This window comes from Tachypleus tridentatus, chromosome 7, assembly GCF_004210375.1.
Source record: "Tachypleus tridentatus isolate NWPU-2018 chromosome 7, ASM421037v1, whole genome shotgun sequence".
In the NCBI taxonomy this organism is placed as follows: domain Eukaryota; kingdom Metazoa; phylum Arthropoda; class Merostomata; order Xiphosura; family Limulidae; genus Tachypleus; species Tachypleus tridentatus.
The window spans coordinates 179,258,100-179,273,030 of NC_134831.1; the positions used below are offsets into that span (position 1 = coordinate 179,258,100).

General features: G+C 35.5%; 1 protein-coding gene across 1 annotated transcript in view; it reads left to right on the plus strand.

Moving 5' to 3' along the window:
• Positions 1 to 14,481, plus strand: part of LOC143257881 (peroxidasin homolog) — a 47,501-nt gene extending 33,020 nt beyond the window's left edge. Inside the window, exons 3-4 of the mRNA XM_076516907.1 lie at positions 9,754 to 10,038; positions 14,465 to 14,481. Coding sequence (XP_076373022.1) covers positions 9,754 to 10,038; positions 14,465 to 14,481 — 302 coding nt within the window. The remainder of the gene's footprint in view (positions 1 to 9,753; positions 10,039 to 14,464) is intronic.
• Positions 14,482 to 14,931: the final 450 nt, after the last annotated feature.

A 14,931-nucleotide genomic window follows, 5' to 3' on the forward strand; every position in this document is an offset into this window, starting at 1 on the left:
TGGGTTTTTAAAACTAATTCATGTACTCCTGTATTTGAATAACTACTGGATTGTACAGTTTTGAAAGAGGTTTCTGTTATTTAAATTAGTATATATACATAAATATGTTTATTTACACACCAAAATGTCTAGTGTGATTTCCATAACTAAAACCGTTATTCACAACAGATTTGAACATAACAAGTTATCAAAATTTCATTAATTACTAACTGAATACGCAACATAAGTCATACCATTTCACATTACAGTATAAAATGAACAACTGATGTGCATGTATAAATGAATATATATATATTATAACCATAAAATTTTCAAGCCATAAACCAAAACACATTACCATGAAATATAATGTGCTGCATAGTTTAAAATAATAGATCCTACGGTACATATTTTCATATTTTATTTTTATTCATTTATTTATTTCTTTTCATTTTTTGTGCTTATCGTACCCTTATTTTAACTTGGGGGAGCAGTTACCTTCCCTCAACTGTCTGCAGGCACTGAAAGGTGATACAGATGTGGGACGTTATGGGCTTTAGCACCCACATCTCGCACTCCTAATTTCTAATTTTCTTATATGAGACTAGCGAATTGCAGATTAAGACTGATAGACGGTGTATCCCCACCGCAATGTGGATCCTACTTCTTCAGTCACCTCCAAAACTTAGATAGGTTTAGATATAATTATTTAATTTTACTAATATATATATATATATATCTTGCAAACGGTGGTGTCTGTCCGAGTGTTGTCAGTTTCATATTTGAAAAGCTGTGCACGCAGACAAAAAACAACATTCACTTCTGAAATGACGATAGAACAGACATGAATAATGTTGATGTGAAACTTTAACAATATGCTACAATAAATTGTTAGGACTAATCACATATCATTCACATTTGAATAGAAATAATAAAAATGCAGATTTACTGTATGTTATTGTTGAATGGTTCTTAGCTTGATTGAAATACTCAACAATTACTTTCACGGTGATTAGGATTAGCAACTCAGAACTTACACTTTCTCTATCATTGAGACAGGGCTGTATCTTGTTCGTATATATATATGTATATATTTGTGTTATAAGAAACTAATTTTGCCGATAACTATAAATATGCATATATATTTCAAATAATTCATAGGTACGTATTTGTTGCGCACTAATCGGGAAGGTACATGCAACTTACCAATAACATTAAAAACACAAAAATCAAAAACAGGTAACAAACGGACTAATGTACAGAATTATTTGTAGATATACAGGTGTGTGTTTTCTTATAACAAAGCCACATCGGGCTATCTACTGAGTTCACCAAGAGCAATCGAACCCATAATTTTTGCGTTGTAAAACTATACACTTACCGCTGTACCAGATATACGGAGACAACAGAACCTTGTTACAATTACGACGGCAGTTGGACTATTTGGATCTCTGGATCCAGACAGCTGTAAACAACTATCTTTAATTAATTTACCGTAATGTCCCTAGTTAAAGTCCCGTCTCTAATTATCTTCCTCTCTTCCCGGTACTTTTATCAAGTTTACCTTTTGTGACAGTAATAGTAATACAACATATAATGCACTTTCATAACCGTAATTGATCTGACAAAAAAAAAAAAGGAAAAACGCACTCACACACACACACATGTGAAAAATTAACGTATTTCCTTTTGCAGCTTGCAACGCCCCCGGGAGCGTTAATTAGAGACAACACGGTATATAATTTAGCAACTTTGTTTGTTTGTTTTTTCAAAATGAAGCACGACATGGCCAGGTGGTTAAGGCACTCGATTCGTAATCCGAAGGTCGCAGGTTCTAATCCTGGTCGCACCAAATATGCTCGCCCTATCAGCCGTGGGGACATTATAATGTGACGGTCAATCCCACTATTCGTGGGTAAAACAGTAGTCCAAGAGTTGGCGGTGGGTGGTGATGACTAGCTACCTTCCCTTTAAATTAGGGACGGCTAACGCAAATAGCCCTCGTGTAGCTTTATGCGAAATTCAAAAACAAACAAATAGTTCCTCAAAATGCGTTTTGTTTTCCTTCTTCCCTGCAGACTTGTAAGGACAGCGGAAACATTGCTCAATTATCATTTGTTAGTGGTCGATAACTTAATATTTCGACACCGCATTTTACAGGTATTAAATCAAAGTTGTCAGGAACACGCGTCCGTTTCTTGTAAGACACGTGGTTTTCACGTAGCTGTAAAAATACACCGAATTCCTCCTCAGACCTACGGTGGCTCATCACGTCGGTTAGTCTGAAGGCTTATAATGCTAAAAATCGTGTTGTTTTCCACACCCCTGGTGAACGCAGCACAGGTAGAATACTGGGGAATTTTGTGTTCAACAAAAAAACAATATTTCACGGAATTAACAGTGAAAAAAAGAATAGGAAAAAGTATACAGCTCTTAAACCTTAAAGAAATATAAAGTCATATTTTATAAGCAACATATTCCGTTGTAAGACTTTTACAAGGAAAGTAGTTTCTCCACGGTCATATCTGCTAGTCACTTCGACATAAATATGTATATTGTAACCTATTACAAGTTTTTTGACAGAAAACATGAAGCTATTTCAATATTTTGTCTGTTTTTTTTTCCTCTTCTTTCTATAATTGATTCTGAGCTTCGTAAACGGGGGATATAATTTGTTTGTTTTGAATTTTCGCGCAAAGTTACACGAGGGCATTCTGCGCTAGCCTCCTTAATTTTGCAGGGTAAGACTAGAGGGAAAGCAGCTAGTCATCACTACTCGCCGCCAACTCTTGAGGTACTATTTTACGAACGAATAGTGGGATTGGTCGTCACATTATAACACCACCACGGCTGAAAGGGCGAGCATGTTTGGTGTGACGGGGATTCAAACCCGAGACCCTTGGATTTCTAGTCGAATGCCTTAATCATCTGGCATTACTGGTCCAGGGATGTTTTTGTTAATTAGTGGATTTCTGACCTTAAGGATGTAGTTTGTTTTGAATTGAACACAAAGCTACACAATGGGTTATCTGTGCTTTGCCCACCATGAGTATCGAAACCTGTTTTTTAGCGATGTGAGTCCGCAGACATACCGCTGTGCCCCTCGGGAGAGAAGTGGCGAGAGCACTGTATTGGAAACAAAAGTTATTTCTGCATTTTACTTTTGTTTTTTAGCTAACAGTTTTTATTAAGACTCTATATCAACTAAGTATAAGTTTGGTCTTCGTAACGTTTTGTATCCTTTAATTTCTAACTCACTTTTTATAATTCTGATCATTTGATACTAAGTCAGATCAGTTTTTTTTAATATACATGAAATATAATGTGAAAAATACAAGAACTGAGTGAATTGTCATAGGTCCTCCGACATGTTAAAGAACCCCCACTATATCCGCAGCCTTACAATGCTAGAAGTTGGGGGGGGGGAGCAACACGGGAAAACAGTATGTTAAAAATTAAGTTAGTTTGTTATGTAAGAGGGTCGAGTGGACGATATGTCTTTGTTTTAATGTGATTCATAATTCAACTTTGTGGAACAGAGGTATGTCTGCGGAATAATACTGCTACAAACCTGGTTTCGACACCCGTGACGAGCAGAGCACAGATGGCCCTTTGTGTAGGTTTGTGCTTAAAACCAACCAATAATTCAATTTCACCCACACTCACTAATTAACTGCCCGGCATTACCAGGTGGTTAAGGCACTCGATTCATAATATGCGGGTGGCGGGTTCGGATCCCCATCACACCAAATATGCTCGTCCTTTCAGTCTTGAGGGTTATTATAATGTAACAGTCAATCCCACTATTCCTTGGTAAATGAGTAGCACAAGAGTTGGCGTAGGATGGTTATAACTAGCTGCCTTCCCTCTCGTCTTACACTGCTAAATTAGGGACGGCTAACGCAGATAGCCATCGTGTAGCTTTTCTCGAACTTCAAAGGAAAAAAAAACATCCCCCAACTCTACCCACCCCCTTAATCGTACTTAATTAGAATTACTATTGAATTTTCTAGGCGTAGCTGATCGTGCCTGATCTCTTTGAGTCGTAAATTTAAAATTTAATGACGTTGTCTCGGGGTCCGTGCAGGGCAAGAGAAATTACTTTCTACACTCTCGTTCATATTGTAATTTTAAAAGCTAAACAGAATTTTTATAACGCAGTCAAGCTTAGAATACGTTTTCTAAAAAGAGGATTCGAATTTTTAAGCCTTTCTCGTGAGCGGAAATTGTACAACGGTTCAGTGTTAATATATATATATATAACTTTAAATTACCGTGCGGTAATTACCGCCATTTTAGCCTATAATTACACGTTACGTATAAAAAATACTGGGATTTAATTTACGGTCGAATTATTTTCAATTAATACATTGTATCAGCAAATACCTCACTGTTCTTTTCTTTATCGATAAAAGTACAAAAACGGTGTCAATTACTAATTTGTCTTTTTTTTTCTTATAATAACCCAAAGGCCCTGGCATGGCCAGGTGGGTTAAGGCGTTCGAGTCGTAATCTGAGGGTCGCGGGTTCGAATCCCCATCGCACCAAACATGCTCGCCCTTTCAACCGTAGGGGCGTTATAATGTGCGATCAATCCCACTATTCGTTGGTAAAAGAGTAGCCCAAGAGTTGGTGGTGGGTTGTGATGACTAGCCTCCCCTCTAGTCTTTCACTGCTAAATTGCAGTGCAGCCTTGCTTGAACTTAAAAAAAAAAACAATAACCCAAGGCTTCCCGTTTGCTGTTTAAACGTTTAAACAGCAGATATATGGAGTGGCAAACACACTACATATATGTGCTGTTTGAACAAACTTATACCACTTCCCCTTGCTAAAAACAGAAAACTTTTTCAGTCTGAGTAAAGTCTGATGACGTAGTAGGTCTTGTTTTTCAATTTATGCTGGGCTACTGTGTGTGAACAGGTAAAAATGAAAGTAGTGCCTTTATTAAGCAAAATTCAAATAACGAAAAACTTTTAATATCTATTTGAAAATCCTTAAAGTGCGACTGTACGCGATTGTTTTCTATTCGTTTAGATACCACGAGAAAAACTTCTAAAATTCGATATTAACCCTGCTAGTAATTTGGACCTCGTCATACGGTTTATAATACTATTCCATTCCTTACAGACCAATCACTTAACGTCAGATAGGTAATGAAAATTAAACTTAAGTAAATAATGAAAATGTAAAAATATAAGTTACATACAAATACACCAAATTGAGTTAGGCCTAACGAGATGACCCTAGGCCTAAATGTGAATTTAGCCTAATACGCTGGTTTTAAACCAATATTTTATCTCTCTATTTTTTATTTACTGTTGAATTCTGTTTTAATAATTCCTCTTTACTTAAACGTTCATTAAAACCATTAGCAACAGCATTTGTGATAAAGAAATAGCATTTCAGCTTAACTAATATTAAGCCTAAGACAAGTGAACTAATAGATGCTGATGTTTTTATTGTAATACTTTTGTATTTTTCTATGAATCCTATATTAAAATAAGTTTTGTGGGTCTGTGCTACAATGTATTAAAACAATGGTCAGGTTGGATTTCTTTATTTATGGCAAAACCACTAAGGCTGTCTATCCCGTTTCATAATTTTAAACTGCTGACTAAAGGGGTAGCAGCCTATAGTCAACAAACAAATTGTGGGATTGATCGTCATATTATAACACTTTCACAGTTAAAAGAGAGGGTATTGTCGTCGCTAGCTTTCAATCCCGCGACATGTATATTCGCCCTAACTACTTCATATTAAAGCACAACAGTAAACAGTTCGGTTACGTATATAATGAAAACAACAACAACGGGATATTATAGTTTTGTTATAAATATTTTCACCTTGAAGAGAAACCATGAACTGTAATCTAAATATGTGTGTTTGTATGTCTTTGTTACATCGTTATCCTTTTGTTTGACAAATCTGAATCAGGCGGAATTATGCCATTAGCTACTTGTACTGAACTTTATACAATGCCATATTAGTTAGGCTTAGCGAGTTGATTTTAAGGCGGTAAGTTGCGTGTACAATATGAAATTTGAATTTCAAGCCAATCATCTGCATTCGTAAACGTTTAGAGAACATGATTTAAGGTAAAGTAGTTGAAGAGGTTATAAATTGTTCATTTTATGAAACTTTGCATGAAGTAATGATAATGACCACTCATTCATAAACTTCCTTATAAACATTTTGGACAAAAAATTTCAATAAACTATACTTTATATATATTTTTTACTTAATGGGATAAAATTACTAACAAAGAATAGAATGTCAAAACATTCGTTATCGTTAAAAAAAAAGAAATATATTTTCATGGAATTACTTCTGGAAAAGCCGTTCCCCTGCAAAATAGCAGTACGTCTATAAACTTTGTACCTTACCATCCATTTGGAACAGTGGGCATAGCACATAACCGGACGTGGCTTTGTTTTATGGCCCGCAAACAACAGAGTAAAGCCATACTGAGTTATACGCTGTGACCATCACGAGGAATCGAACCCAAGCATTTCAGCGTTGTAAATAATCTACTGTCAAACGTGTATTTAGCAAAACACGTACGGACCTTATAATTTGTTTTTATTTACTGGTTACATGATTCACCTTTTTTTGTGCAACATAAACAATTTATAAAATTCACATTAAATTAACGGCTACAAAAAATAAGTAAACTGTGAATCTGTATAGCAGGTTGTAATTTTAAAATGTAGAGAACTGACGTTAGAAGAAGTGTTTAACAAACAGCTTATTTCATTTTTTAATCTGGTAGACTGGGTGTGGTTTAATGTTTATAGCGTGAGCTAGCGGAGGGAAGGTCTAGGGTTCGAGACGTAATGCCATTAAGCACATTCTAAAGCTATAACTAAACGTTTTGCATCAACTTAGAATCATATAATGTTGCTCCGAGAAAGTCGAATGAGAATCGATGAATAACGTAACGTTTAAATGGTTCGTGGACCAATCTACTCTTGAGTGGCTCGTGGGTCCTCGTCTGGTAGGATTAAAAACGTAATGGAAGAGATATTAAGTACTAATATTATGGCTTTCTGTAAACTTTTGCATAGGCGTTTTTTGTGACTTGATAAAATGATGCTAAATAGAAGAACAAAATTGTATTCATTATATTTGAATTATGTCTGAATACTAAATTTCTGGGGTGATGCGAGACACATAACCACCAAATTGTTAATTTCCCATACTTTAATGCATTGGGTAAAATAACTGTGGCGGAGAATGCTGCTAGTTGGTTGTCTTCCCTCTGCTCGTTCCCTGGTAGGATAGCAGCGAGTCTGAAAATTTATAACGTTAGAATTTGGGGTTCAATTCCCCTCGATGGACAAAGCAAATAGCCGGAAGTGGCTTTACTATAAAAATACACATAATCTCTCTCTCTCTGGTCAATTTTATTGTTTTAGTGCAAAGTTACACAATGTGCTATTTTCTCTCTGTCCATCACGGGGAATAAACCTCCAGATTTTAGTATCTCTGTGAACTTACAGCTAACCCTACGGCGAAAAGGTTTGTTTGTTGAGAATTTCTCGCAAGGCTACACGAAGGTTTGTTTGTTTTTGTTTTTTGAATTTCGCACAAAGCTACTCGAGGACTATCTGTGCTAGCCGTCCCTAATTTAGTAGTGTAAGACTAGAGGGAAGGCAGCTAGTCATCACCACCCACCGACAACTCTTGGGCTACTCTTTTACCAACGAATAGTGGGATTGACCGTCACATTATAACGCCCCCACGGCTGAAAGGGCGAGCATGTTTGGCGCGATGGGGACGCGAACCCGCGACCCTCGGATTACGAGTCGCACGCCTTAACACGCTTGGCCATGCCGGACCTATTCTGTGTCCAAGGAGAGGAATTGAACCCCTGATTTTTCGTTGTAAATCGATAGACTTACCGCTGTACCAACGGGGTATACTACACGAAGGATACCTGCGCCAATCGTCCATAATTTAGCAGTAAAAGACTGGAGGGAAGGCAACTAGTTATCATCACCCACTGCCAACACTCTGGCCACTCTTTTATGAACGGATAGTGGGATTGACCAAAACATGTAACGACCCCACGACTGAAAAGGCGAGCATGCCTTATCCCATATAATTTTATTGGTCGTTTTTAAACAACATTGCCCGAAACGAAACCAAAACCTTCATCACATCTAAGCGTAATGAAGAATTAAAATGAATATCACATTTTCAAAAAGTGTAATTTAACGCCCAGTAAAAAAGGGGAAAAAGAACTTTGCCCAAGGCCACTCTGAAACTCGACTGTAAAATAAAAGGGCGTAATGTTATTAAAATATGGTTCCTTTAAGACTGAATTAATTAATTCGAGTGCATAAATATGAAACCATTTTCTTTGGAAAAACAAAAATGGTTGGCTTGCTAATTTAAATTTTCTTTTGTAAAACATAATCTATTTAAAATCAATTTCCGCTTTTATGTCAAACTCGATTGAACTATTAAACTATCAAGTAAGATACAGTTATAAATTATAGACACTGAAAAATCTGTCTTATGAACATATGTCATAAAAATGTTAGTTGTCTGGTAAAACGTTTTCAGTTTTAAAGGACACTATAAGGTGATTTTTTACAATGATATATTCTACATTGAATTTTCAATATCGTTACACTTATTTTAGTATATATATATACACACACACACACATTCTGTGTATATGTGACTATATTAATGTTAATACGCGATTTAATCAGCACTATAAAAGAATAACGAGGTTAATGTAAAACAAAAACAACTTTATAACATGACAAAAAAAAATCAAATCTATCGTTCCATCTTCATTGTCATCTTTATTTAAGTCATAACGAATAACGTCTGCTTCCATAGCACTCAAACGTGTTGGGAATATTCCATCGATCAGACAAGATACAGACGTTTATGTAAACTAGTTATAAAGTGGGGAGAATCAGTTATATAGAGTAGAAGATGGATGCTTGAACCCACAACATCTCAACTACAACTGCTTTCTGTTATCAGTCAGTTGCGGAAAGGCAGTTACCCTTAATACTTACATAGCACCTTAACGTAGAACTTACTCACCCTAAAATTCTACAATACAAACTACCAACCTTCACCTCTTTGTTTGTTAATTATTACGAAATATAAATGTTTTAACAATTCCCTAGTCACCAGAGCAGAGAACTGATGTGGATGCCATCTACTGGATTCATCAATCAAAACAAGGGTAAAAAAAGTAGAGAGCGATACAGAGTGCACATGATTCTGACCAAAGAATGATCAGAGGTCAGAAAATGAGCAGATATTTATATCTTGACAACAAACATCAACAAAAATAACGATGTCCCATCTGTCTACACATGACACCCAAATGGATATCTTATATACTGTCGTATTCAGGGTCAAATATAGCTTATATTTTGTTTCTATGATGTCATCTCAAATTCGTATCGAATATATACGAAAACAAGGTCTGTACAAAATGAGTTAAGTTTTACGTCTTCAAACTGCTGTTTATGGAGAACACATATATTCAAAACAAGTAACTAACACTTATATTTGAACAATTTTTGCAATGGAAGGTGCTGTATACGATTCAAGTCACTCACATTCAAGTCCAGGGGTCCTCCCGCACCCTCTAAACACCTAGTTCCCATGCCATTGCACAATTATGTGAGACAAAAATTTCTAATATCAAATATATATATGTATAATCTTATTATATATACGTCTATGTAGTTTTTATTTTCGGTTATTTGATTATATGAAAATCATTTCACTTTTTATAGGTCCCCCTAGACTCTTGTTAGAGGGGCGTGGTCTACAGAAGAAAGTTTTTGCAGGAACTGAAGCTCATCTTCCGTGCCCTGTTGCTGGTAACAAAGATTCCCTCGTTTTTGATTGGTACAAAGGCCACCAACTACTGACTAGTATTGATAACCATCGATACCACGTGACACATACAGGTACACTTGTGATACAAGGTGCCGCAATGGAAGACTCGGGTTTTTATGTATGCGAGGCATTCAATCATAAAGGGGAAGTTGAAGCTCACGTCCATCTTATGGTTCTTGGTAAGTTTGAGGACCTTATATCTTCACTAATCTCCTTTCTCACTCGATCTTCGTTTCCTTGCAAGACACTTTCGAATGTTTGCATGTAAATCTTTGTTATGATGAGTAGAAAATAGGGGGCGCAGGTTGGTCTTGTTGCAGCGTTCTGAGTTTCGAAGCTGACAAGCTGCGTTCGAATTCATGCAACACCATCATATATTTTTTGCGCTTTAAGCTGTAAATACGTTATAAGAGTGACAGTCGTTTGTTGGTGGTAAGATTAGGCTAACTATCTGCCTTCCCTCTGGTCAACAGCTCAAAATGTCAGAAAATGGTAAATAGTCTCAGTAGCTTTCCCATAAATACATAATACACGATTACCTAAGTCCAATTAGTAACTCAATTAATATTTTAATGTGACTTGTTTAAGTAGGACTTAACCGAAGCTCTTTAGTGTGACGTCACAACGTGGTTTCTGTGCTATTCTTTCTTTGGTAGTATATTACTACGCAACACCAGTGAGATTTTTTTAATGGGATTATCAAATCGCAATTCAAACAACTTTCCAATATTAACTTGCAGCTTTATTGGACACATTTTGATATTTATTAAATTAATACAATTTGGAGGTTAATATTACTATTGTTTTGTAGAATACAGAGTACTGAGTAAAGATGTTATTACGAAGTCAATAATTAGATTCTAGGTTATTTTTCAAAGAACAGTGGAAGGTAAATCACAGTTGAAACATCAAAATTTTATTTATTGTATATTTAGTATAAGATAAACTCAGTGAAAGCGGTTGAGTTCAGCAAACAGTTAACATTGTATATGTTCCCCTTTTAGTTTAGTAACTACAGACGGTATTTTAGACATGGTTACAACATATTTAATCAAAGTATCCTTTGATATTTTATTCCAAATGTCTCTAATGCACTCGCATAAAGTTATTTGGAAGTAAATTTTGATCTGTCAAGTTTCTGATCTATCAAATCCCAAATCTGCTCAGTTGTGTTAATATCAGGGGGTATGTGGGGGCCATGAAATCATTTGAATGACTCCAGCAGCTTCTTTCTTAGTTACGTAATTTCTGCATAAGTTGGAAGAGTGTTTGTGGTCATTATCTACTTGGTAGTAAAACCATTTACCAATAATACACCAATAACTGGGTATACAGTGACGAATCAGCAGCTGACGGTACTTGCGCTGGCATTTATTCGATCTATTTTGCAAATATCTCCTCTCGTCTCAGCAAACAAAAATACCCCCAAAACATCACACTACCTCCCCCATACTTCATAGTAGGTGCTATGCACTGAGGTAGGTATCTCTCACCTTTCTTCAGCTCGACGTGCAACCTACACTTTGAACCAAATATTTCACGTCTGCAGCAACTAGTTGGAGAGTTCAACCAGCATTACGTAAAGATTTAATGTGAAATATCCGCTCTAATAACAATTCACTAAACATTTTGGGCGGTGACATGCAACAACAAAACTTAGTATATAAGTGTTAAACACTGGTCTTATAAAGGTTTATTTGTGGAGTGTTAATAAATTGATTTCTTCTACCATATACCTGTTCCATATGCTAGCTCCTTAGTAACTTCTTTCTATATAGCTAAGACACTACATGGGGCACTATGACAGTTATATCAGACCCTAACTTTGATCAGTATGTTCGTTCAAGCAGAACCATTATGACACACTCTTGGTACGAAAATGTGGGAATTACATATATTCAGATCCTGACTCATTTAGTTGTCAACATGAATTAGTGAAGCGTTACCGCAGTGTTGGAATTTACATTTTGTAATGTCATGGTAGAATTAGCCCGTAGAATGGAAAGAATGACAAAATATTATCTAGTCCTAACACTTTTGCACAGTATTGTAATCGTATGGTGACCAAACTTAAAATCACGTCAGTAGAAATCGAAGGAATAAAATTTTTTGTTTGTTTTTCCTTTTTCATTTAATTTCATTTGATATTCATTCAAAAGGTTTGACAATACTTTGAAATACACTTTCATTTTAAAGTAATCCACCTTTTTTGTTGACAATTAACCACAGAGCTACCCGGTTTTTAAAGACATGAGTTTTTAGACTTCCTGCTAAGCCACTTGAGGGGGTGGGTAAACCATTCCAAATACCATAAACAAGACGAAATTCTCGTAGCACCTAATAGGTTTTAGGTTTAGGCTAGTAGGCTTAACAATCAGGATTATTTACATAATAAATTTACAAATAACATAATTAATGATGGCGTGAAAGCCTTAATAGTTTATGAACAATTAAACAATAGCATTAAAACATCGTGTTACACACAATCATCTAAACAACAAAAACAGATAATTCAAAACCCTAATACTATTGACACCTTTCAAAAGAAATTAAAGAAACATGTATCTTAGAGTTAATTATATTCTGTGTTGATAACCGTTTTTCTTTTTAGAATTTCTCTTTCTTTTACAAACTTGCTAAGCTATAATATTTATCATAATTGAATACACTATTTGAATAAATTAAAAGTTGATTGTCCGTGTGCAAGCTTTTTACTATAGACGACCTTATTGCTTGAAGTTGAGGGTAGAAAAGGTCTGAGGTTCGAGACGTAACACTACTAAATACACCCTAAAGCTGTAATATTTGCCATAATTTAATACACTTTTTGAATAACTTAAACGCTGAATGTCCATGTGCAAACTCAAAAGTTTTATATCACTCTAGAATTACATAATGTTGCTTCAAGAAACTCAAATAAAACCTATTAAACTGTAAAACGTTTAAGTAGGAGAAGAAATAGCGATTACAGCCGGTTTACTGCTTTGATAAACTATTCTTTAAAATATCTTCCGGTTAAAGCTTGGATACTTTTTAATACTGAAACATATGCTTTGACAGTGACCGTAAAGAATTTTTCGGTTAATAACCTCACGTTTTGCAACGCCCCCATTCGACCATTACTGAGTTAGTGTTCGATCACTATGGACTTCGCTGGAATTTGATAACACGTTTCATCACGTCTAACATAAACCACTATGTAAACTACCACCGTCATACACCCTTCAGATTTGTGAGTTTCAGTAGAGATCGTACCAATCAGAAGCTAGATGCTGATGTTAGAACCTCAAGAATTTCCCACAAATCAAGGCTCCTTTAAGAAAAACAAAAGATTTCTGTTTGAGAACTCTCGAACAAGATCACGGGAGGTCTTTCGAAGATGTCAACCGTTAGATAGTGTTTTAACAATTTTGTATCTCTGGTGGCACGTCTCTGTAAAAAAACAAAAACAACTGTTTTGTATCATTCATTAGCAGGTCCAGTTCACCTCTCTTCACTTTTGACCTTCAAGAGTTGTTGTCGCCAAATAAAAAGTACCGTATGCATGATATTTTAACTCTCACCAGAGGTCGCCTACAGTACTTCCCTTGAAAAACGAGGGTTCATTTTCAGTGGTTCATTCTTCCTAATTTGAATAAATGCGAATAAACGCCTAGAGTGGGCTTGATATCTTTCACAAGTACCATAAGTGGCTGAAAATAGAAACATTTGATTTGTTTTTTATCGTTTAGCGCATAGCTACACAAAGGGCTATATGTACTCTTTCAACAGCGGCTATCGAAACGCAATTTCTTAGGTTAATAAGCCCTTAGACTTACCAATCAGCTAACATTTGAATGCAGTAACTTTGGTTCAACCAAATATTCCTTATACACAATAATAAATAAATCAAACAGAAGAAAAAATAGCATTTATTTCCTCAAACATGCCAGTCTTACAACATGTACCAGGTTTGACATAAATTGCTTCAAGCAGAATGGCTAACAATTCGTTTATGAGTCTAACAATATTAGAAATAGAATTAATAAGCAAGTTTTGAATGCCTGTTTTCAACATTCGAAAATCTATTTTCAGTTGTTATTATGTGTGAGCCTCTTATACGCTGACAGTTATTGATGTCATAAGACATTAGAATTAGGCCTAATGCGACTTAAACACTTCAGTCTTAATCTAGTTCCTTATATGTTTTCAACAATTAAAAAAGTGTAAAATAATAGTATTCCAACCATACTATATCTGTCATACCCATCGCTTTTTGACAAGCATAATTGTAATAATTATTTGCCGACGTGTATACACCATAACAATTATCATTATATTAGATGGCTTATATAAATAGGGTTCGAACCTCTGGTGTGTTTATCGTATGCCAGCCGGTCTAAGAAGCTCTGTATTGCATGAAATTGGCAATGAATATGACAGATACAGTAGTATGGTAGAATTACTATTATAATAAACTATTCTAATGCTTGAAAATACCTAAGGAACTAGGTTAAGAATGAAGAATCTATTAGGCCTAATTCTAACGTTTAATGACAAATATAATTGTATTTTTAGTTGTTGTTTTATGGGAGTAAAATTAGCATTTTCCGAACTTGTTTACAGGCTGGTGTGGAAATTGATTTCTTATAATATTGTCTGGCTATCTGTTTCTCATGAGGAAAATACTAAGCTTTGTAGCTAAGCTGTCATAACCAACGTTACGCTGTTAAACATACTTACCAACCACATCTTACAAACACTTTAACTAACGAGTCTATTGATGAAACACAATATGAATTCGAATGGCCCACTAAATAATCGAATTTGAACTATCGACCACGTGTCCCTTTAATACATACGATTATCTTTAGAAGAGACACACTTTCAAGTTTCTGAAAACAAGAACCACTGTTTACTTCATCTAAAATGACAACTCCGTTTTTTACCACTTTACACATTACTTTCTTGCTTAATTCGTGTTGTCTCTCCCAGCGGTAGGCTTACCGACTTACAACGTTAAAATTCGAGGTAGATTTCTCGCATTTCACATAACAGATAACATGACACTGTGCTGAAAGCGTCAAATAACG